Raw genomic sequence first — 22,913 nt, forward strand, 5'->3', positions numbered from 1 at the left:
CTCACTGCAACCTCCGCCTCTCAGGTTCAAGTGATTCTCCTGCCTCTGCCTCCCGAATAGCTGGGATTACAGGCATGTGCCACCATGCCCAGCTAATTTTGTATTTTTAGTAGAGACGGGGTTTCTCCATGTTGGTCAGGCTGGTCTCGAACTCCCGACCTCAGGTGATCCACCCGCCTTGGCCTCCCAAAGTGCTGGGATTACAGGCGTGAGCCACTGCGTCCGGCCTTTTTTTTTTTTTTTTCCTTCAAAACATGTATTGGTTTGGCCTTACTAAAAGTGTCAGCTCATTTAGTAAAAAATATATGCTATCCTGAAGTGGTGTGGGTGGAGCATTTTCTCATTTATTTTTCTACCATGAACATACTTGAATTGCCACAAAGAAGTTACTATGGAAACTGCTCTCGAACTTGCAAGATAAAAGGTAAAAATGGAACACTTTGTTGACATGCAAATAGTCCCTGGAGACCACTTTTTAACAAACTCTCCTGGTCTGATTTTTCTGAATCTTTTAAAGGCTCTCTTGAAGTAAAAGTGGACAGGTAGATTTTTTGGTGTTACATTCCAGATGGCTCCAGCTGACTATGCAAATGTCACAGGTGACAACCGTAGGATGGGTCTAGACATACACAAACTTGGTTTTGGAATGAGCAAAGAGGCTGACAGTGTCCTGCTGTGAACACCCAAACAGGCCCAGGGGAGGGAAGGTGGCTGTTTTTGGGCCAGGCCTGGTCTGCAGGTGTACTCTGGACTCATTTGTTTGAAAGTTAACTTGCTGAGCTCTTATTCATGCAAAGTAGTTTCTCTTTCTTATCTCCTCTGGCCACATTCCATCTCTCGGATCTTGAGCTGGATAGTCTTTTCAACAAAACAACACAAACTTCTTATTTGAAAGCCCGATTCCTCTACCCATCTCTGCTCATCTTTTACCTGCCTCTCCCCATCCACCTCTCCAACTTACTTTGTATCAGCCCAAGTACTCCTATCATTACAAAGCTCTGAGATAACTTTGGATTTCTGCTTGTTGTACTTTTCTGCCTATCAGTTCCTTCAACCTTGCTTCTTTCTCTTGGGGCCTCAATCCGAAAGCCTTACTGAAACCTTTTTCAAAGCTGCTTTTGGTAATTAAGTGAATGCAACTTGGAGAGGGTTTCCTGTAGTCTCAGCTACTTGAGAGACTGAGGTGGGAGGATTGCTTGAGCCCAGGAGTGTCAGACCAGCTGGGGCAACAGAGTGAGACCTCCAACTCAAAAAAACAAACAAAAAAAAGAGGTGGTTTGACTTGAGGGACCTGGGTCAGAGGTTGTTTATTTGGGATTATTGTCACCTAGCTTCATGATTAGCAACTGTCAACTTCACTTCTTTGTGAATCGGAGTCTCTATCTGATCCTTTCTAGGGATCCTCCCATTTCAGCCTCCCAAGTAGCTGGCCTCACAGTTGTGTGTCCCAACGCCTGGTTATTATTATTTTTTTTTTTGTAAAGACGGGGTCTCACTTTGTTGCCCAGGCTGGTCTTGAACTCCTGGGCTCAAGTGATCCTCCTGCCTCGGCCTCCCAGCCTCCCAAAATGCTGGGATAACAGGCGTGAGACACTGTGCCCGGCCTGTAATGAACTACCGTAGAACCTAAGATTAGCCTTCAGGCTTTTGCATTTCTGACAAACGGATGGCCCCACCCAGACCAGCCACTCCTCTGCTGGTCCTCCACCCAGAAGCCGACTCAGCAAAGGAGAACCATTTTCCACACTCCTCTCTGATTGCATCCCCAACCAATCAGCAGCACCCATGCCCTAACCCTCTGCCCACCAAACTATCTTTGAAAACCCTAGCTTCCAAATTTTCAGGAAGATTAATTTGAGTAACAACTCTGTCTCTCAAGTGGCGTGGCCAGCTGCATGTCAAACTCTTCATTGCAATGGCTTGGATGCAGTGAATTGATTTTATCTGTAAAGCCGGCAGAAAGAATCCGCTAAGCAATTACCCTATATGCAATTACCTTAAATGTTTCCTTGATTATTATATGTTTCTTCCAATTACCTTTAAATTCCAAGAGAGCTGGGTCTCTAATTGTATTCCCCACTTCTGGAACATACAAGATGCCCAATAAATATTTGTAGAATGAAAAGAACTGTAAAATTTCATCAGACGGATCAAAGGAAACTTAAAGTTGCTTGAAGCTTTAACAGGAGCATTGATAAAAATGGAGTAAGTGGAGAAGGAAGTGATGACAAGCATTGCAACAAAGCAATGAAAGCAACATGCATATTTATCCTTAAAAAAACACAAACCAGTCACATATATGCGTATGTGTGCGTGTATATATAATGTTGGCTTTTTAGTTTCCCGTGGAGTGTGAACTGAGTTTCTGAGGTTTATAATAAAGTATTTAACAAGGATTTCAGGTAGTTGTCTAAATATAAAACATTGTATCATAGAATTAGAGCAGAAAAGGATTTAGAATACAAGTTCTTCAATTTTACAGGGGTGGAAACTAAGGCCTAGGGATCTAAGTGTACATTGGGAAATAAATACAGCGATGTGTCTGTCGATGAGGAATACATATGCCAATCATACTTCTGTATAATCATTACTAATAACATAGCAATACTGCCTTACATTTGAAAAGTGTTTGAGTGTGACTAGATCCTGCACCAGTGGTTCTGAAACTTGAGCGTGATCAGAATCACCTGGAGGATTTGCAAAAGCACAGATCGCTGGGCCTCACCTCCAAAATTTCCGGCTCGGTAGGTCTGGTGCAGGGGACTGGGAAAGTTTGAGAAAAATCAACCCAACTCCTCTCAGCTCTCGCAACTGAACCGGCCCCGCTCGGCACTCAGGGAAAACTACAAGTCCCGGCGTGCCCCGCGCGCAGCGGCGGAAAGTCGGGCACTTCCGCTCCACGCAGCGCCTCTGCTGCCGCGTCTCGACGTGTCACCGGCGGCGCCGCTGCTGTGGCAAAGGAAGGAGCTGACTGGGGGAGTTCGAGGCGGTGGGCGGCGGTGACCCCGGCCTGGAACTGCCCCGGTACGGAAGTGTTCCAGGGTCCGTGGGGAGCAGGAGAGGGAGGCGGCGGCCCGTCCCGCGCGGGACACGATGTTGAACATGTGGAAGGTGCGCGAGCTGGTGGACAAAGCGTGAGTATCGGGGGGCAGTTGTGGCCGAGGCCCACGTGGGGGAGGGGGGAGGGGGAGACGGAGCTGGCCTTGGGCTAGGGGTTGCCCACGTCACGCCCCCCGGCTCTGCCAGTCCCATCATGGCGGCGACCCGCTCCTTCCCGGCCCCGGGCCTCATCCCCGCTGGCGAGGCTGGGGAGGGACCCTCCCTCGTTTTAAAAAACATCATCTTGGCCACCCTTCTCTCCTTTCCAGGCCTTCTTGTCCCTTCCCCTATTCCAACCCCTGGGTGCCGACGCTTTGGTCATAAGGGGCGCGTTGTTTGACGCTGGGTCACTGCCCTGGCCAGAGGACTGTCTTGGCCCCAGGCTGTGGGCTTTGCCTCCTGGGGAGCAGGGAAGGTTTGGGGTTGGGGGGCACAATGCACTGGTTCTCTGTGTCCCTCAGGGTGTAGTACAGAGAGACCTTAGACCTGGTTGGATTGTGTCTTTTACCTTCTTGGCCTCCTCTTAATTCCTAATGAACCTGAAGTGTTGGAGTGGGTGTTCGTAGTGTAACAAGTGGCTATTGTGGTCAGCCTGAAGTTACTCAAAAAGAGACTTATCCTTTGCTTTTCTAACACGAGTGAAAGTAGATCACTGTATAACTTCTTGCGATTTTTTCTTCTGTTTCTTTTTCCACTACACATCATTTTTGGTGTGCTACTTGTTCCATTCGATTAAATTAAGAGGTCATTAAGAAATTTCCCCTTAAGAAAAAAACAACGCAGGTTTATATCCTGTTGATCTGCTTTTAAAAGCAGGTAAAACGACCAGTACGTAGTTGATTTCCTTTAAGACTGAAATAACTTCAGTCTCTTACTTGCACAAGGAAAACCTTAACTTTTAAAATGAGTATAATCAGATATAACAGTGGTTAAGTAAGGTCTTCTAGGCCAGCAGGAAATAAAGTTTAAGAATTTAGGCAGTCCTCTTCCTTTTGGGTTTTAATGATTATGCAGTAAGTGTGGTGAGAAAAACAGTTCATTTGTGCCACCCACCTAACCTAAAATCAGGAAGTGTAGATAACAAACTGTTTTCTTGACACCAGGAAACAAAGTAATTTCCAGTGCCTTGTCTGATGCATGAGATAGAACTTAGAGCTTGATCGTATTTTTATATTTTCTGTGCTACCAAGAAGGCAATAGAGTGCCCAAGGAGCATAGGTTTCAGAACCTGCAAAGCTGGGTTCAAGCTTTGTAACCTTAGGGAAGTTACTTATCCTCACAGTGCCCTAGTTTTTTCTGGTGCAAAATGAAAATGCAACAATACCTACCTTAGAATGTTGTTGTAAGGGTTAAGGGATTGTATTGCATATAAAGCCCTTAACGTGTGTTTACATCAGTGTACTTTTGAAACTAGCAAATGTTTTGCATTTAGAGATAAATCTCTTTAAGAGAGAAGCTTCAAGTTTGAAAAGTGATTTGCTTTAATAATTTTCCTTTATAACAACTCATTTGGCTATTAAGGCTTTAGCTGTTTATTTTGGACTATTTAGCTATTTATATATTCTTTGCTTTTGCTTACCAAAGATAAAATAAACTAATAGTTCTTTTCCAGATCCAGGTTCATTGGCTTTTTTTTAGTATATTGTGTAAAGATTAGGATTTCAACTTAAATAGTTTTTTAAAGGCCAAAAGAAGACTAAAAGCTGCCTTTTTTTTTTTTTTTTTAATTTTGATGGGGTCTCATTCTTTCGTGTGATCATAACTCACTGCACCCTCCAACTCCTGGGCTCAAGTGATCCTCCCGCCTCAGCCTCCCAAGTGGCCAGGACTACAGGCATGCACCACCGTGCCTGGCACTGCCTCTTTATTTCTAAGTCAGAGGTCAGCAGAATAAAACCATTAAGAAACACCTTGTTCTCTTAGAGGACTAAATTTGTGGTACTCAAAAATTTGAAGAGGCTGTACATTGTTTGTAAGACAGAAATTGAGGCAATATTCCTACTATTGTTGTACCTTTCATATTTGCTTATCACACTTGTTACTAATCTTCATGTGCTTTAGATTAAATTTACCATGTAAGTAGTTATGTAAAGGAAAAGCTATTGTTGAAAAATATTATCTGTCTTTTTACTACCCAATTTAGGATGTAGACTTCAACCAGATTATTCAAGAACATAGAAGAATGTTGCCACCAAAAACTTTTTAAGGCTTTTGTGGGTGTCTGACACATTAAGATTAGAACATGAGGTTAATTTACTGATGAGTACTCGGGATTTTAATTTTCATCTTTCACTGGCAAGAAGAGAAGAAATTCTTCCCCCCAAATGTAAGCATCTTACAGAACTGTGGATCTGTTAGACTGTGCACCTTATAATGCCATAATAGATGTGCAGCAGATCCATAGAATGGCTGGTCTGATTATCAAAGATTTAAAATGATGAAGGAACTTGCAAATGAAGAAACAGTGAATCGATTAAGGACTATTCAAATAGGTAGATCAATAGAATGAGGGCTTATATGAGAGAAAGGTTAGGGGGTTTAACTATCTGGTTCATATTCTGGCATTACCTTTTTAATTAGCTGTATGTATGATTTGAAGCAGAATCATATGAATCTCCAGATGTTGCATTCCTTATCTGTAAAATGAGGGGACCTGACTAGAGTAAGACTTTTTCCACCTTTAATGGCTATTGGAGAAATGCGTTTCCATCAAGGAAAAGTAGTTGGAACTAGTTTTTACAATAGCAGACAAATTTTGTAGCCATTATCCTCTGTAGGCAATTTAGGCTGAAAAGGGAAATTTTCTTAAAAAGTGGTAATAAGTGTTATACTTAAATATTTTATGCAGTAAATACACACCATGACTCAGGAAGACTAGGACTTTTAGTGTGTATTGATACCCAGTGAGGTTTTACTTCAGAAAAAAAAAAATGTACTCTTTGAAAAATGTGTTTCCTGGAGCCACTCTTAGATATAGTATGGTAGCGGCTCTTAAGTATGATGATGTATTTATTTTATCTTATCTTATTTTTTTTGAGACCGAGTCTCGCTCTGTCGCCCAAGCTGGAGTGCAGTGGTGCAATCTTGGCTCACTGCAACCTCTGCCTCCCGGGTTTAAGCGATTCTCCTGTCTTGCCCTCCCAAGTAGCTGGAACTACAGGCGTGTGTCCCCAGACCTGGCTGATTTTTTTTATTTTTAGTAGAGATGGGGGTTTCACCATGTTAGCCAGGATGGTCTCGATCTACTGACCTCGTGATCCATCCGCCTCGACCTCCCAAAGTGCTGGGATTACAGGTGTGAGCCACTGCATCTGGCTCTTTTTTTTTCTCTTTGAGATGGGGTTTCGCTCTTGTTGCCTAGGCTGAAGTGCAGTGGTGTGATTTCGGCTCACTGCTGCCTCCACCTCTGGGGTTCAAATGATTCTCCTGCCTCAGCCTCCCTAGTAGCTGGAATTACAGGTGCCTGCCACCACAGCCATCTAATTTGTGTATTTTTAGTAGAGACAGGGTTTTGCCATGTTAGCCAGGCTGGTTTCGAACTCCTGACCTCAGGTGATCCACCCATCTCAGCCACCCAAAGTGTTAATGATCTATTTCAAACATTGGCTTTTGAGACCTTGAAGACTTTCTGGAAGTGGGGGGACATTTTCCACAATCGCTGCACCTCCTAGTGGCAGTAGAGGGATTTGTTTTGCACAACATTGTGGAACTGAGGGGAAGCAGATAAAACCATAGGCCTGCCAGAGCTTGGGATGCCAGTATCTTCCCACTCGTCAAGTTGCATAAAAGGCGATGTGGCAGGAAAGGATAAGTGGCACCATTCCCACCAACTAGGAGCACTAGCTTAACCACTGTCGTCCTATGACCTGTCTATCTTTACTTGTGGCTGTAATAAAATTGGACGTGTTTATATTTTGTCATCCTATACATGGTAAAATTGAAAGTTGCTGCAGTTCTATTTTCTCTCCAGATTTGAGGAATGTAGTGAAGATGATACTTCATTACATAGTAATGGTAGTGGTAGATCAAAACTGCTACTTACTTGGTTAAGCTCAGCGAATCCTTCTCTTTCCTTGCAAGGAGTAATATTAGTGGTAAATCTATTTCATCAGTGGCCCGCCCCCCCTTTTTTTTCCGGAGACAGTCTCACTCTATCCCCCAGGCTGAAGTGCAGTGGCATGATTTCGGCTCACTGCAATCTCTTGTCTCCTGGGTTCAAATGATTATCCTGCCTCAGCCTCCCGAGCAGCTGGGATTACAGGTGTCTACCTCCATGCCTGGCTAATTTTTGTATTTTTAATAGAGATGAGCTTTTTCCATGTTGGCCAGGCTGGTCTCAAACTCGTGACCTCAGGTGATCCACCCACCTTGGCCTCCCAAAGTGCTGGGATTACAGGCATGAGCCACCTTGCCCAGCCTCAGTGGCCGTTTTTATGATAGTGATTCAGACAGCTCTGGCTTAGGTCCTAAGGCAACAGCTATGGGTAGTCCATTTTAAGTTATTCTCCTAAGCATAGCTTGCATATTCCCTCATAAGTTGATTTTTATTAATGTATATTTGCTTGGTTTTAGTTCCTAAATGTTTAGATAATGTAATAGAGTTGTAGAAACTACTGTTCTAGTCTCCTGCCTCCAGAGGGAGAAACTTTTGCTTTTATAAAGAATAGTACATTCATTTATTTTAACAGACAATACATTTATTATTTACTGGATTAGTACTCTAGTTTCTTTTTATTTTTTATTTTTGAGACAGGGTCACATTCAGTTGTCCAGGCTGAAGCACAGTGACGCAAACATGCACACCGCAGCTGGGACCACAGCCGCGCCTCCATGCTTGGCTAATTTTTAAAAAATTTTTTGTAGAGAAGGGTTCTTGCTGTGTTGCCCAGGCTGGTCTTGAACTCCTGGGTTCAGGCAGTCTGCCTGCCTCAGCATCCTGAAGTGCAGGGATTACAGGCGGGAGCCATTGCGCCTGGTCTAGTACTCTATTTTCTGAACTTGAAACATTCAATACCTGCCTTAAAGAACCTTGCCACTATGGATATGCTACAACTTGAACGGTTTATTTGTTTTTCTTTTCTTTCAGTCTTCAAATGTCATCCCCTTTATTTTCCTTATCTTACCAGTAAATCTCTGTTCAGTTTGCTTCTTGGAATTTGAAAGCAGAGATGGTAAGATAGTTGTCAGCTTTCTAGTCTTCCCATGTCAGCTTTTCTTTGAACCAACTGTAAGTAATTGTTATTGCTGAAATAATGAATTAATTATTCTCCTCCTTTTCTAGTAACTGGACACAAGTAGATATTAAGAATTTAATTCCAAAGAAAGATGAGTTTGGTTTATTTCTGCTAGTATTTCTTAGGGGTAATTGTCTGTAGTTAAATCTATTTAGTACTACTGTCAGGGTGCTTTTAAAAAGTACTTAACTGCCTCTTAACATTTTCTTGCACGCTTTAGTTTTAGTTTACAAGCAGTTTTTCTTTTTTTTCTTTCTTTCTTTTTTTTTTTTTTTTTTTTGAGAAGGAGTCTCGCTCTTTTTGCCCAGGCTGGAGTACAATGGCGTGATATCGGCTCACTGCAACCTCCGCCTCCTGGATTCAAGCAATTCTCCTGCCTCAACCTCCTGAGTAGCTGGGATTACAAGCACATGCTACCATGTCCGGCTGATTTTTGTACTTTTAGTAGAGACGAGATTTTGTCATATTGGCCAGACTGGTCTTGAACTCTTGACCTCAGTTGATCCGCCCGCCTCAGCCTCCCAAAGTGCTGGGATTACAGGCGTGAGCCACCGCGCCCGGCCTACAAGGCAGTTTTTCATCTGTTTACTGATAGGTCCATTGACAATACTTAGCCTTTTTTATTTTGAGTGCCATTAGCTAGTACTCAAGGTTTCACAGTATGGCTCCACAGTTGAATCTTTTTCTGTACTTTTTTTTTCTTGAGATGGAGTCTTGTTCTGTCACCTAGGCTGGAGTGCAGTGGTGTGATCTCAGCTCACTGCGACTGGCCTCCGCCTCCCAAGTTCCAGTGATTCTCCTGCCTTAGCCTCCCGAGTAGCTGAGATTACAGGCATGCGCCACCATGCCCAGCTAATTTTTGTAGAGTTGGCGTTTTGCCATGTTGGCCAGGCTGGTCTCAAACTCGTGACTTCATGTGATCCACCTGCCTTGGCCCCCCAAAGAGCTGGGATTACAGGCATGAGCCATTGTCCCTGGCCTTCTGTATTCTTATGTTATTTTCCTACTTGTTTCCAATGTTTGTTTTAGTGAAGATCACTTTACAGATTCAAAGTACATTTTTAGTACTTTTGAAGGTTCTTATATACAGTTAACTTTTTAGTCTCAGCTACCTTTGGTGACAACATATTTTACTGTTTAGTCTTCTCTGTTTTTCAAGTTAGCACTTCATGTGAGCTTTTCTTGTTTGGCTTAATTATGTGTTTGTCCATCTATGTATTTTTATAATAATTTGCTAGTCAAACACACTTTGCCACTATACTTAGGTACCTCCAGATGGTGATTAATAAATCAGGGACTATCTAGTGGTTCAGAGGTGAGAACTGGATTGAAATCTTAGTTCTTCTACTAGAAACGGTGATCTTATGTGTTGGAATGGTGTCTTTATTTCTCTGTAAAATGGAGATGATATTTTACAGGATTGTGAAGATTAAATGTGAAACAGTATAGTACTTGACATACAGTAAACTCTTGAAACATCTATTACTATTATTACTGTTACACACAGAACTGTATAATACTAGAAAAATCAAAGGAATACAGTGTTTGAGAAAATAAAGATATTGTTGGCAGACTAGGTTATTTACAAGTATGTAGGAACTGTATCTTCATCCATGAAGTCATTGTTTTCAGTGAGTACTCTCTCTTAAGACTCAGTGTAGCCTACACATAGGACAGCTTATTTAAATACCTCTGTTGTTTGTGTCTTGTATTATTTTTGCTAAATCATAAGTGGCTTCCACTTTAATATTGCAAAGCATATTGCAGAAATACCCTTTCAAAAGACGTGTTGAGGAATAAAGTCTTTAGAAAGACACATTGTGAGTTACATCTGCCAATTCTTAATATTTTGTTCAGCTTGTTTTGTGTAGTCTCAAGATTTTAAAGTAACTGTTAATGTAAAACATTTCTAAAACCTAAAAAGATTTATTTTATAAATGCACATTGAAGCAGACAATTTATTCTTGAGACTGAACAGTATCAAGAAAAAGAATCCTCTAAAATATGTGATACCAAATTCATGGTGTTTGACAATGGGCGAACAGTATATACAAGGAAAGCACACTGGAGAAAGGGCCTCCCGGTTATTCAGCCCCTCTTCCAAATTGGCAAGAAATTATTTTGGCTTACCAGGGCTCTTTTGCCTGAAAATTAAGTACAGGTAAAGGAACATAATATATTCCCATGTTAGAGCCAATTTATAGCTATTTATTACTCGTGGATAGATTTAGCTAACAAATTATTAAATGCGAGTGATTTTGTTAATGTGCAACAGTGCACATGAATGGTTTGTACTTCATTTAAGAAGAGTCTAGTTAGCCAATTTTAGAATATTTCATTTCTGGTTTTTTTTTTTGTTTTTTTTTTTTTGAGACTGTGTCTTGCTCTGTCACCCAGGCTGGAGTGTAGTGGTGCCATCTCAGCTTCGGCCTCCCAAGTTTAAGCGATCCTCCCAAGTAGTTTAAGTGATCCTCCCAAGTAGCTGAGACAATAGACACACGCCACAATGCCCAGCTAATTTTTGTATTTTTGGTAGAAATGGAGTTTTGCCACATTTCCCAGGCTGGTCTCTAACTCCTAAGCTCAAGCAGTCTACCCACCTTGGCCTCCCAAAATGCTGGAATTGCAGGCATGAGCCATTGTGCCTGGCCTAGGATACTTGTTTTGACATGAATTTTATTTAGCTTCTCAATTCTTAGTACAGTGTTTAAGTTCTAGATAACTTTAATATAAATAATCTTTTATAATTTTGCACGCACTCACCATTATGTGGTAAATATGCATGTATGCTTTTTCAACAATTATTGAATGAAGTGTTTCAAGAATTCTCATTCAGATAGCCTATATTTTTATAGTAGAAAAAAAGGCATGCATTGAAAATTCAATTTTGTTGTTTTTTGTTTTTGTTTTTTCCATTTGTTTTCATACATTTTTAGTAAATCAGTAAAGAACAGTGCAAGGCCAGGTGCTGTGGCTCACGCCTGTAATCCTAACACTTTGGGAGGCCGAGGAGGGACGATCTCTTGAGCCCAGGAGTTCAAGACTAGCCTGGACAACACAGACTTTGTCTCTACAAAAAAATTTAAAAATTAGCCGGACATGGTGGTGCATGCCTATAGTCGCAGCTATGTGGGAGGCTGAAATGGGAGGATCACTCGAACACAGGAGTTGAAGGCTGCAGTGAGCTGTGATCATGCCACTGCACTCTAGCGTAGGCAACAGTGAAACTTTGTCTCTCAAAATTTTTTTTTAATATTAAAAGAAAGAACAATGCAAATAAGCATACTGAGCCTTTTTCTATTAATTTTTCTCATACTCATTTTTCATTTGTCACTTTTTAAAGTGACTTAGGTTATACGGATGAAATTACATGTCTTAATTTGTAGTTAAACTCCACGGTTAAATAATACTTTTTTTTTTTTTTTTTTTTGCAACAGGGTCTCACTTGTCACCCAGGCTGGAGTGCAGTGGCACTCATGCTCTTGGCTTACTGTAGCCTTGACCTCCTGGGCTCAATCCATCCTCTCGCCTTAGTCCCCCAAGTAACTGGGACTACAGGTGAGCACCACCATGCCGGGCTAATTTTTTGTAGAGAAGGGGTTTCACCATGCTTCCGAGCCCGGGCTCAAACTCCTGAGCTCAGGCAGTCCGCCCACCTAAGCCTCCCAAAGTGCTAGGATTATAGGCGTGAGCCACTGCACCCAGCCAGTAATATCCTTAGTTTGATGTATTTGGCTTATAAGTTCAGTACTGAAAGGGCTTTGAAGGGTGGCCTGTTTCTCAAGAAACCACGTAAAATGTTTAGCCCTATAGTCTGCTGTCCACTCAGCAGCGAGAGGAATTCTTTGAAAATACTAAGTCAAATGGGTTCAGAACTCTCCAGTGGCTTCTCATCTCATTGTTTACTGGCCTGTACAGATCTGGCTCTTTGCTGCCCCCCTCTGATCTCTTCTCCCACCACTGTCCCTCACTTTCTCTGTTCTGTTCAGCGGACCTCCTATATTACATAGTATGCACTCACACTCGTGACTTTTTTTTTCTGTGCTTGCCTTCCTCTGTTACACATATTCATCTGCTGCCTCTGATATGCAAGTTCCTTGAGGGCAGGAATTTTGTTTTGTTTACTGCTGTATTACTAACTCTTAAAACAATTATGACACAGTAAGTGCTCAAATATTTTTGAATGAATACATTACATTTGGTAAGTTGATATTTGTTACAGAGGATATCCTTTAAATCCAGATATTTCTTTTTTTTTTTTTTTTTTTTTTTGAGACGGAGACTCGCTCTGTCGCCCGGGCTGGAGTGCAGTGGCCGGATCTCAGCTCACTGCAAGCTCTGCCTCCCGAGTTTACACTGCCTCAGCCTCCGGAGTAGCTGGGACTACAGGCGCCCGCCTAGTTTTTTGTATTTTTGTAGTAGAGACGGGGTTTCACCGTGTTAGCCAGGATGGTCTCGATCTCCTGACCTCGTGATCCGCCCGTCTCGGCCTCCCAAAGTGCTGGCATTACAGACTTGAGCCACCGCGCCCGGCCAAATCCAGATATTTCTAATAATTAAAGCTAATAGTTATTGAGCATTTGCCATGTGCCAAGAACAAAGGTGACAACATTGTTATGTTCAATTTTCTGGTGAGGAAATTGAGCACAGACTGCCAAGAGCGTGCCACAGATAACACATCTAGAAAATAGTCTAGATTTAAATCTAGATGATGTACTTTCAGAATACATATTTAACAGTTTATGCTAATCTTTTACAAGACATCATGTAAACAAAAAATTGTTGTACAGGCATACCTCAGAGATATTACAGGTTTAATTCCAAACCACTGCACTAAAGTGAATATTGGAATAAAGCAAGTCATACAAATTTTTAGTTTCCCAGTTCGTATAAAAGTTATGTTTCCGGCTGGGCCTGGTGGCTCACTCCTGTAATCCCAGCACTCTGGGAGGCCAAGGTGGGTGGATCACCTGAGGTCAGGAGTTCAAGACCAGCCTGACCAACATGGTGAAACCCCGCCTCTACTAAAAATACAGAAATTAGCCAGGTGCAGTGGTGTGCACCTGTAATCCCAGCTACTCTGGAGGCTGAGGCAGGAGAATCGCTTGAACTCAGGAGGCGGAGATTGCGGTGAGCCAAGATCAGGCCACTGTACTCCAGCCTGGGCGACAGAGCAAGACTCCGTTTCAAAAAAAAAAAAAAAAGTTATATTTCCACTATATGGTAGTCTATCAAATGCACAATGGTATTATATTTAAAAATATTTTATTGCTAAAAACTACAGCCATCTGAGCTTTCAGCAGATATTTATCATTCTGCTGCTGGAAAACCTTGCCTCCATGCTGATGGCCGCTGACTTATCAGGGTTGTGGGATTGCTGGTTTGGAGTGGCTGTGGCAATTTCTTAAAATAACAATGAAATTTTCTGCATGATAGATTCTTCATTTCACAGATGATTTCTCTGTAGTGTGCAATGCTGCTCGATAGCATTTTACCTAAAGTAGAACTTCTTTTATAATTGGAGTCAGGCTGGGCACGGTGGCTCACGCTTGTAATCCCAGCACTTTGGGAGGTCAAAGTGGGAAAATCACTTGAGGTCAGGAGTTTGAGACCAGCCTGGCCAGCATCGCAAAATCCTGTCTCTACTAAAAATACAAAAATTAGACCAGGAGCAGTAGCTCACGCCTGTAATCCCAGCACTTTGGGAGGCCCAGGTGGGTGGATTACTTGAAGTTAGGAGTTCGAGACCAACTTGGCCAATGTGGTGAAACCCCATCTCTACTAAAAATACAAAAATTAGCTGGGTGTGGTGGCGGGCGCCTGTGATCCCTGCTACTCAGGAGGTTGAGGCAGGACAATCACTTGAACCCTGGAGGCAGAGGTTGTAGTGAGCCAAGATCATGCCACTGCACTCCAGCCTGGGGGACAGAGTGAGACTCCACCTCCAAAAAAAAAGAAAAAAGAAAAAAATTGGAGTCAGTCCGCTGAAGCTCTGCTACTGCTTTATCAGCTTAGTTGCCCACTGCAGCCTGGGCAACAGAGCGAGACTGCATCTCAATTTAAAAAAAAAAATTCTCAGGCCTTGGTGCAGTGGCTCACGCCTGTAATCCCAGCACTTTGTGAGGGAGGGGGGAGCGGATTGCTTGATTGCTTGAGCCTGGGAGTTCAAAACCAGTCTGGCCAATATGGTGAAACCCCATCTCTACTAAAAATATAAAAATTAGTCAGGAGTAATGGTGGGCCCCTGTAGTCCCAGCTACTCGGGAGGCCAAGGCAGAATTGTTTCAATCTGGAAAGTGGTGGTTGCAGTGAGCCAAGATTGTGCCATTCCAGCCTGGGGGACAGAGCGAAACTCCATCTCAAAAAAAAAAAAATTTTTTTTTTTGGCAGGTTGTGTTGGCTCACACCTGTAATCCCAGTACTTTGGGAGTTTCAAGGCATGTGGATCCCTTGAGCCCAGGAGTTGAAGACCAACCTGGGCAATGTGGTGAAACCCCATCTCTGCTAAAAATACAAAAATTAGCCAGGTGTGGTGGCGTGTACCTGTAGTCTCAGCTACTCAAGAGGCTGAGGTAGGAGGATTATTTGAGCTTAGGAAGTCAAGGCTGCAGTGAACAGTGATGGTGCCACTGTACTCTGGCCTGGGCAGTGGAGCGAGACGTTGTCTCAAGAAAAAAAAAAAAAAGTCTCTCGTCATTTCAACAATGTCCTTCACTGGGAGTAGAGTCCATCTCAAGAAACCACTTATTTTGCTCATCCAGAAGAAGCAACTCATCATTCAAGCTTTATCATGAGATTGCAGCAATTCAGTCACATCTTCAGGCTCCACTTCTAGTTCTAGTTTTCTTGCTGTTTTCACCACATCTGCAGTGACTTCACTGAAGTCTTGAACCCCTCAAAGTGATCCATGAGGTTTGGAATCAACTTCCAGACTCCTGTAAATGTTGATATTTTGACCATGAATCACAATTTTTTTTTTTTTTTTTTGAGACGAAGTCTCGCTCTGTCACTTCTCTTTTGCCCTGGCTCAGGCTGGAATGCAGTGGCACTATCAGCTCACTGCAGCCTCCACCTCCTGGGCTCAAGTGACCCTCTGGCCTCAGCCTCTTGAGTAGCTGGGATGACAGGCATGTGCACCACCACACCTGGGACCCGGCTACGTTTTTAATTTTCTGTAGAGACAAGGTTTCGATATGTTGCTGAGGCTAGCCTTGAACTCCTGAGCTTAAGCAGTCCTCCCGCCTTGGCCTCCCAAAGTGCTAGGATTACAGCTGTGAGCTGTGCCCAGCCACTAATATTCTTAATGGCAAAACTAGTGTGGTGAATTCTTTCCAGAAGGTTTTCAATTTACTTTTCCCAGATCCATCAGAGGAATCACTAGCTAGGCAGTTACAGCCTTATGGAATGTATTTTCTTAAATAATAAGACTTGAAAGTCAAAATGACTTATCCATGGAGTACAAAACGAACGTTGTGTTAGCAGACATGAAAACACTCATCTCTTTGTACATCTCCATCAGAGCTCCTTGGTGACTCCTCGTCCATGTGAAATAATATTTTGAAAATAATCTTTTTTTCTGAGCAGTAGATCTCAACAGTGAACTTAAAATAATCAGTAAACTGTGCTGTAAACAGATGTGCCATCATTCAGGCTTTGTTGTTCCATTTCTATAGCACATGCAGAATAGATTTAGCATAATTCTTAAGGGCCCCAGGATTTTCATAATATACAGTGAGCACTGGCTTACAGCTGTGTTAGCCCATAACAAGAGAGTGAGCCTGTCCTTTGAAGCTTTGAAGCCAGGCACTGACCTCTCTTGCTATATGTCCTGGATGGCGTCTTCCACTGGAAGGCTATTTCATCTCCATTGAAAATCTGTTTAGTGTAGCTACCTTCATTAGATGATCTTAGCTAGACCTTCTGGATAACTTGCCGTAGCTTCTATATCAGCACTTGCTGTTTCACCGTACATTTTTCTCTTGTGGAGGTGGCTTCTTTTCTTAAACCTCATAAACCTCTGCTAGCTTCAGCTTCTCTTCTGCAGCATCCTCACCTCTCTCAGCCTTGATAGAACTGAACAGAGTTAGGGCCTTACTCTGGATTGGGCTTTGGCTTAAGGGAATGTTGTGGCTAGTTTGATGTTCTATTCAGACCACTCAAATTTTCTTCATATCAGCAGTGAAACTGTTTCATTTATCATTCTTGTGTTCACTAGAGTAGCACTTTAGATTTCCTTTGAGAACATTTCCTTTGCATTCACAACCTAACTTTTTGGCACAAGAAGCATAACTTTTAGCCTGTCTCAGCTTTCAGCATACCTTCCTAAGCTTAATCATTTCTAGCTTTTGATTGAAAGTAGGAGGTGTGCGACTCTTCCTTTCACTTTAACACTTAGAGGTCATTGTAGAGTTATTAATTGACCTAATTTCAATATTGTGTCTAAGGGAATAGAGATACCCGAGGAAAGGGAGAGCAGCAGGAATGGCCAGTCAGTGGAGCAGTCAGGACACATTAAACGTATTACCAGTTAACAGCACGGTTCATTCTATCCCCAAACAATTAAAATAGTAACATCAAAGATCACTGATTACAGACTGCTATAACAGAAAGAATAATGAAAAAGTTGGAAATATTGTAAGAATTACTGAAATGCTTAATGCAGGGTTGCCACAAACCTTAAATATGTGTGAAGCACAGTAAAGCAAAGCACAGTAAAATTAGGTGTGTCCGTATTTCACTATCAGAAAGGTGAATTACTGGTATATACCTCACGCAAATTAAAAATTACTTGGTAAAAATTTATAGTACTTATTTTTTATTTTATTTTATTATCATTATTTTGAGACAGAGCCTTACTCTGCCGCCCAGGCTGGAGTGCAGTGGCACGATCTCGGCTCACTGCAACCTCCGCCTCCCAGGTTCAAGTGATTCTCCTGCCTCAGCCTCCTAAGTAGCTGGGATTACAAATGTGCGCCACCTTGCCTGGCTATTTTTTGTATTTTAGTAGAGACAGAGTTTTGCCGCGTTGGCCAGGCTGGTCTCGAACTTCTGACCTCAAGTGATTCGCCTGCCTTGGCCTCCCAAAGTGCTGGTATTACAGGCGTGAGCCACCACACCCAGCCTACAGTACTTAAGATTCTGAACCAAATTTAGTTAGAGTGTGTTCTGTTTTCCACATATGCACCTATCATAGAAGGAAATTGTTCTGGCCTCTTGCAGTATTCTGAATAATGTCTGTGAGGTCAGTGACCCTTAATGAGAGGGAAGCAAATAGATGTTTCCATAGGTGAAAAAGAAAATCTTCATTGTTGTTACAAAGGTGTTCTCTATAAGCAACTGTAAAAAATATTTTTACATTTGTTGAGCTGTATTATGTGCTTTAGAATCAGTAGTCCTCTGTGACCAACTTTTAAAAGTTTCATAACCCTGTGATCTTTATGTTGTGCTCAGTTTGACATGCCTCAGTGTGTGCTGTGTCATATGAATTGGATTTTATGCACAACTTTTTCCAATTTTTCTTATGTTCAGAGTGGATAATTTGGAATAATGTTCTTTAATCGCTTATGTACCATCTCAGTACCATATTTCTGGCATAGGGTGTAAACATCTAGACATTATACAATAACTCAAAATACATTATTGATATGTTTACTAATCTTGGCAGACCTTGTAAGGTCCTTCACTGAGTGCTTATTAAATAGCAACCTTGAGCCCTGTAGAGTACTATAAGACATGTGACAGATCGTAGGGTTCCAGTAGGCAGCTTACAGTTCTGTAAGGCATATGCACATGAAAACTGCATGAAAAAGAAATACAAAATGACACAAGATGGCGTATCAGTGAGTGCTTTCTTAGAAGCTAGTTCTGTTGTAAAAGAAAGAAGGTCCCTGTTATACCCTAATCAAATAGTCCAAAATAAATAATTTGAAATATAAATGTGTCTTTTTTGAGAACTTGAGGGGAAAATACACAATAAAGGTCTTCAAAATTTCAGTAGACAGGTTCTAGAAACAGTTCCTTCATGTCAGAAAAGTCAAGTCTAGTTTTTGAGATTGGATAATACATCTAAGTTTAATCACTGGTGAAAAATGAAAAAAACTACAGCCTACTTAATTTAAACAGAATATCGAGTATTTGAGTTTACAAAGAGATGGTATCACTCTTACCACTGTTGAGATACAGGATTTTTCATTTTATCATTTTGTTAAGATTTTTAAGAGTTACATACTTTTGATTAGCATCTGATATTTGGCAATACATATGAATTTAATCAAGCAGGAGAAAATCTGTAGATGATATAATGAGACTGTACAATATCAAGCCTGTGTCTGCAAAGACGTAATTTTCACCTATTGTGCCAGTGCAGGATGTCTTATATTATCATTCTCTTAGAAGGATTTTATGCCTTTTTTAAAAGTTAACTGATTTTACTACTTTTTTTAGGTATTGTCCTGAGGAGCAAGATAATATGATTCATAAAATTACCTTAGTAGAGTGTTTTAAGTGGAGCACCACCTGTTTAAAGATAACTGGTTGTGAGTGTGCCACAGTTGATCAGATTTCTTTGGGTTTTAGTTTTGTTTTTAAATGAAGAGTGGGAAGGGTAAGTGGAGGAGGGACGTGAGTCAAGATACTTCCTCTACTACTGTATAAAATGAGGATGAGGGTCTACCTTCCAGGGCTGTTAAGAGAATTAAATAAGCTAATATGTTGTGAAAACATTTACCATTGTATTGTCAGTAAATTATTATTCTTTACTTTTGTTTTATTTCCTTAGTTTTGTCATTGTGAGGCATTTTCTGAAGTTGTTAAAAAGTTTAAAATGTAGATGAACAAAGGCCATTTTTAGGTTCTAATTAATAGGAATTAAGTTGGGAAATAAATTTTTATAAAATTTAAACCCCTTTAACAGAAAAATTTTTACTCTTAAAATTATTTTAGTGACTATCTTATACCTGTGAAAACTAGAGTTGGAATCTAAAATACAAATAAAACTTAGGCTCTACTCATTTTTGAGTACCTTGGATATTTGATCTTCTTGTGAAACCAGTCTAACATATGATACCTCTTGGCAAGAAAACCACCTCACTGTCCTTGCTTTTATAAAAAAAAAAATCGATGAACTTTAAAGAGCAAATAATCTGTGCAAGTGGCCTTAAGCAACTGCCAGCAATAGGAAAAAATATTTCACAGTTAAACTTGCACACAAAACAAGGTGAGTCTGAAGTTGCTATAAGTACAAAATAGGAGTGTTTTGCTTGTTAAATAGAGATAGTATTTCTATACTTGGTTTCTGTAAATAGACCCTGGGAGCTTAAACTTTTAGAATTTATTGGATATTGCATTTGAGGAACTTGTACTGGAATAGATAATGTGTTCCACAAGATAGGCAGTTGAATTTGTAATGGCTAGTATTTGCAAAGCAACTTTCAAATAAATATTTTATGGTAAATATTTAATTAAGTTTTTCTAGCAAGTGGGGATGGATATTCTAGTTATTTAGAGTCATAAATAGTCTTTTACCATCATATCCAAATATAACATTTCGCTAGTGTTTATTAACTTCTGTCATTAACTAGAACAATTATAAGAGCTTTTTAAAAGTGTCCTGGAGTCTCGCTCTGTCACCCAGGCTGGAGTGCAGTGGCGTGATCTCGGCTCACTGCAAGCTCCGCCTCCCGGGTTCTCGCCATTCTCCTGCCTCAGCCCCTGGAGGGAATTTTTGCATATTGTTGAGTAAAATGGCTTTTAAGATTTTTGACTCATAAGTACTTAAGGCTGCTTGACATACTGACATGGCTTTGGGATATTTTTTATCCATATTCATCCGTTTTTAAGATTTTGCCACCTTTGCTTGTCATTCTCCCTACCCCACCCCCATCTTTTTCTGTTTACATACACACACACACTCTCTCTTCCCTCATCCATTTGAAAGTAGGTTATATACATCATGCTCCCTTTGCTTCAGTGCTTCAGTGTGCATTTCCTGAGAATAGGGATTATTCTCTTAGCCACAGTATAGTTTTAAAAAATACAGAAAATTTAACATTAAAACAATAGTTTTACCTCTTCCATATCCCAGTTTTGTCAGTTGTCCCATTCCAGGATTTCGTTTAGTAGCATGTGTTGTATTTAATTGTCATGATTCTCTAGTCTCTTTTAATGAAGAATTTCTTAACCTTTCTTTGTCTTTCACAACAGGCATTTTGGAAACTACAGACCAGTTTGGTTTTTTTTTAAAATAGAATGTTCCTCAGTTCTTCCTCTCTTTTTTCTTTCTTTTTTTTTTTTTTTTGGAGACAGTCTCACTCTGTTGCCCAGGCTGGAGTGCGGTGGCACAATCTCTGCTCACTACAACCTCTGCCTTGTGGGTTCAAGCTATTCTCCTGCCTCAACCTCCTGAGTAGCTGGTACTATAGGCCCACCATGCCCAGCTAATTTTTTTTATATTTTTAGTAGAAACAGGGTTTCACCATTTGCCCAGCCTGGTCTCGAACTGCTGAGCTCAGGCAATCTGCCCGCCTTGTCTTCCCAAAGTGCTAGGATTACAGACATGAGCCATGGTGTCTCACCTCCTCTTTTTTCTTTTGAGCACCCTTAGCTTCTGATACAAAGATGTTTTAGGCTTATCCTGTACTTTGACTGCTTCAGCCCTGGAATCAGCCATTTCTCTGAGGACCCCTGGTTTTGGTTCCACTTAGTGGTAAAGCATATTTTTAAAATAGAGATTATACTGTTGATTATATGTATAGATAGATAAATAGATAGATTTTTGTCGTAATTAGAAGATTACTAGAACTTCTTGGTATGCAGGATCACGTGTAATTCAGAGTTGGCACATGGGACAAAGTTCTTTTTTTTTTTTTGTTTTTAAAGACTGAGTCTTGCTGTGTCACCCAGGCTGGAGTGCAGTGCACGATCTCGGCTCGCTGCGACCTCTGCCTCCCAGGTTCAAACGATTCTCCTGCCTCAGCCTCCTGAGTAGCTGGGATTACAGGTGCCTGCCACCATGCCCAGCTAATTTTTGTATTTTTAGTAGAGATGGGGTTTCACCGTGTTAGCCAAGCTGGTCCTGAACTCCCGATTTCAAGTTATCCATTGACCTCGGCCTCCCAAAGTGTTGAGATTATAGGCGTGAGCCACTGCACCTGGCCTGGGACGAAGTTCTTTGGAAGTGTGGTGATGATACTTTTCTTTTGAGTAAAGCTTAAGGTTTTATTTTCATTTTTTGATTGTTTTGTTTTGAGGCAGGGTCTCCCTCTGTCACCCAGGCTGGAGTGCAGTGGGACAATCATGGCCCACTATAGCCTTGACCTCCTGGGCTCAGGTGATCCTCCCACCTCAGCCTCCCTGGTACCTGGGACTGCAGGTGTACGCCACCGCATCTGGCCAATTTTTGTACTTTTTGTAGAGGTGGGGTTTTGCCATGTTGCCCAGGATAATCTCGAACTCCTGGGCTCAAGCAATCCGCCCACCTCCCAAAGTGCTGGGATTGTAGGCATGAGCCAGCACACCTGGTCTGTTTTCATTTTATTAAGTCTAAAGAGAATAAGAGTTATGAAGAGCACTACATTTCTGTTCTTTCTATTCTCACTACTTCTAGCACTGCTATTTGGTTTTGTAAAATTAGTTAAGTATGAATAGACAAAAAGCATATGCAACACAAGTGTATGTATTGTAGATAATGGTTGTGATTATGGCAATAACATGCTCCCATAGAAGTATTCTTCCTAACAGTATTTCTTGTTACAGCCTTTCACCCGTAATTCATAGTTCTGTTATATTGCAACTGCTTTTGGCTTTTGAATTGTTTATACCAGCAACTGATTACTGAGTAATTTAAGAGTCTGGCTTAATTATGGCAGCACTATTCTAATTAGATGTTGGCACTTTATTTTGCAAATAGAAGTGTCAATTATCCACATTTGCAAAATTTGTAGAAAAAAGTTTTGAGAATTTATAGATAATCTTAAGATGTACATATTAAGCATATAATTAGGCTGGCTTTACTCACAGAGTAAATATATAATTCATTTGAAAATATGAAATCCTTGACTTAGGCTGGGCGTTGTGGCTCACACCTGTAATGCCAGCACTTTGGGAGACCGAGGCAGGCAGATCACTTGAGGTCAGGAGCTTGAGACCAGTCTGGCCAACGTGGCAAAACCCAGACTCTACTAAAAATACACAGATTAACTGGGCGTGGTTGTGGGCACCTGCAATCCCAACTGTTTGGGAGGCTGAGGCAAGAGAATTGCTTGAACCTGGGAGGCAGAGGTTGCAGTGACCCGAGATCGTACCATTGCACTCCAACCCCTGGGCAACAGAGCAAGACTCCATCTCGGGAAAAAAAAAAAAAAAAGAAATCCTTGACTTAAATTGGATTAAATTAGCCATTTGTTAAAAGTGGCATTTTTCCAGCAGTTAAGAAAAAATTTATACAAAGCTGAAAAATTACATAATTTTAAGTAGAACAAATAATATGTTCTTAATTTGAACATTAAGAGGTAAAAGAACTCGACTGGGCACAGTGGCTTATGCAATGGTTGGGATTACAGGGTGCCTATAATCCCAGCACTT

At 41.2% G+C, this 22,913-nt stretch overlaps 1 protein-coding gene across 3 annotated transcripts in view; it reads left to right on the forward strand.

Annotated features, from left to right (window-relative positions):
- The first annotated feature begins 2,888 nt into the window (after window positions 1-2,888).
- Window positions 2,889-22,913, forward strand: part of CLINT1 (clathrin interactor 1) — a 72,094-nt gene continuing 52,069 nt past the window's right edge. For 2 of the 3 annotated variants that reach the window (XM_011966694.1, XM_011966695.1), the window contains exon 1: window positions 2,889-3,134. In XM_011966694.1, the coding sequence (XP_011822084.1) occupies window positions 3,094-3,134 (41 nt within the window). In that variant the 5' untranslated portion in view covers window positions 2,889-3,093. The remainder of the gene's footprint in view (window positions 3,135-22,913) is intronic. The other variant, XM_011966696.1, reaches the window with a different exon arrangement.

Source organism: Mandrillus leucophaeus, unplaced genomic scaffold (assembly GCF_000951045.1).
Source record: "Mandrillus leucophaeus isolate KB7577 unplaced genomic scaffold, Mleu.le_1.0 Scaffold77, whole genome shotgun sequence".
NCBI lineage: Eukaryota > Metazoa > Chordata > Mammalia > Primates > Cercopithecidae > Mandrillus > Mandrillus leucophaeus.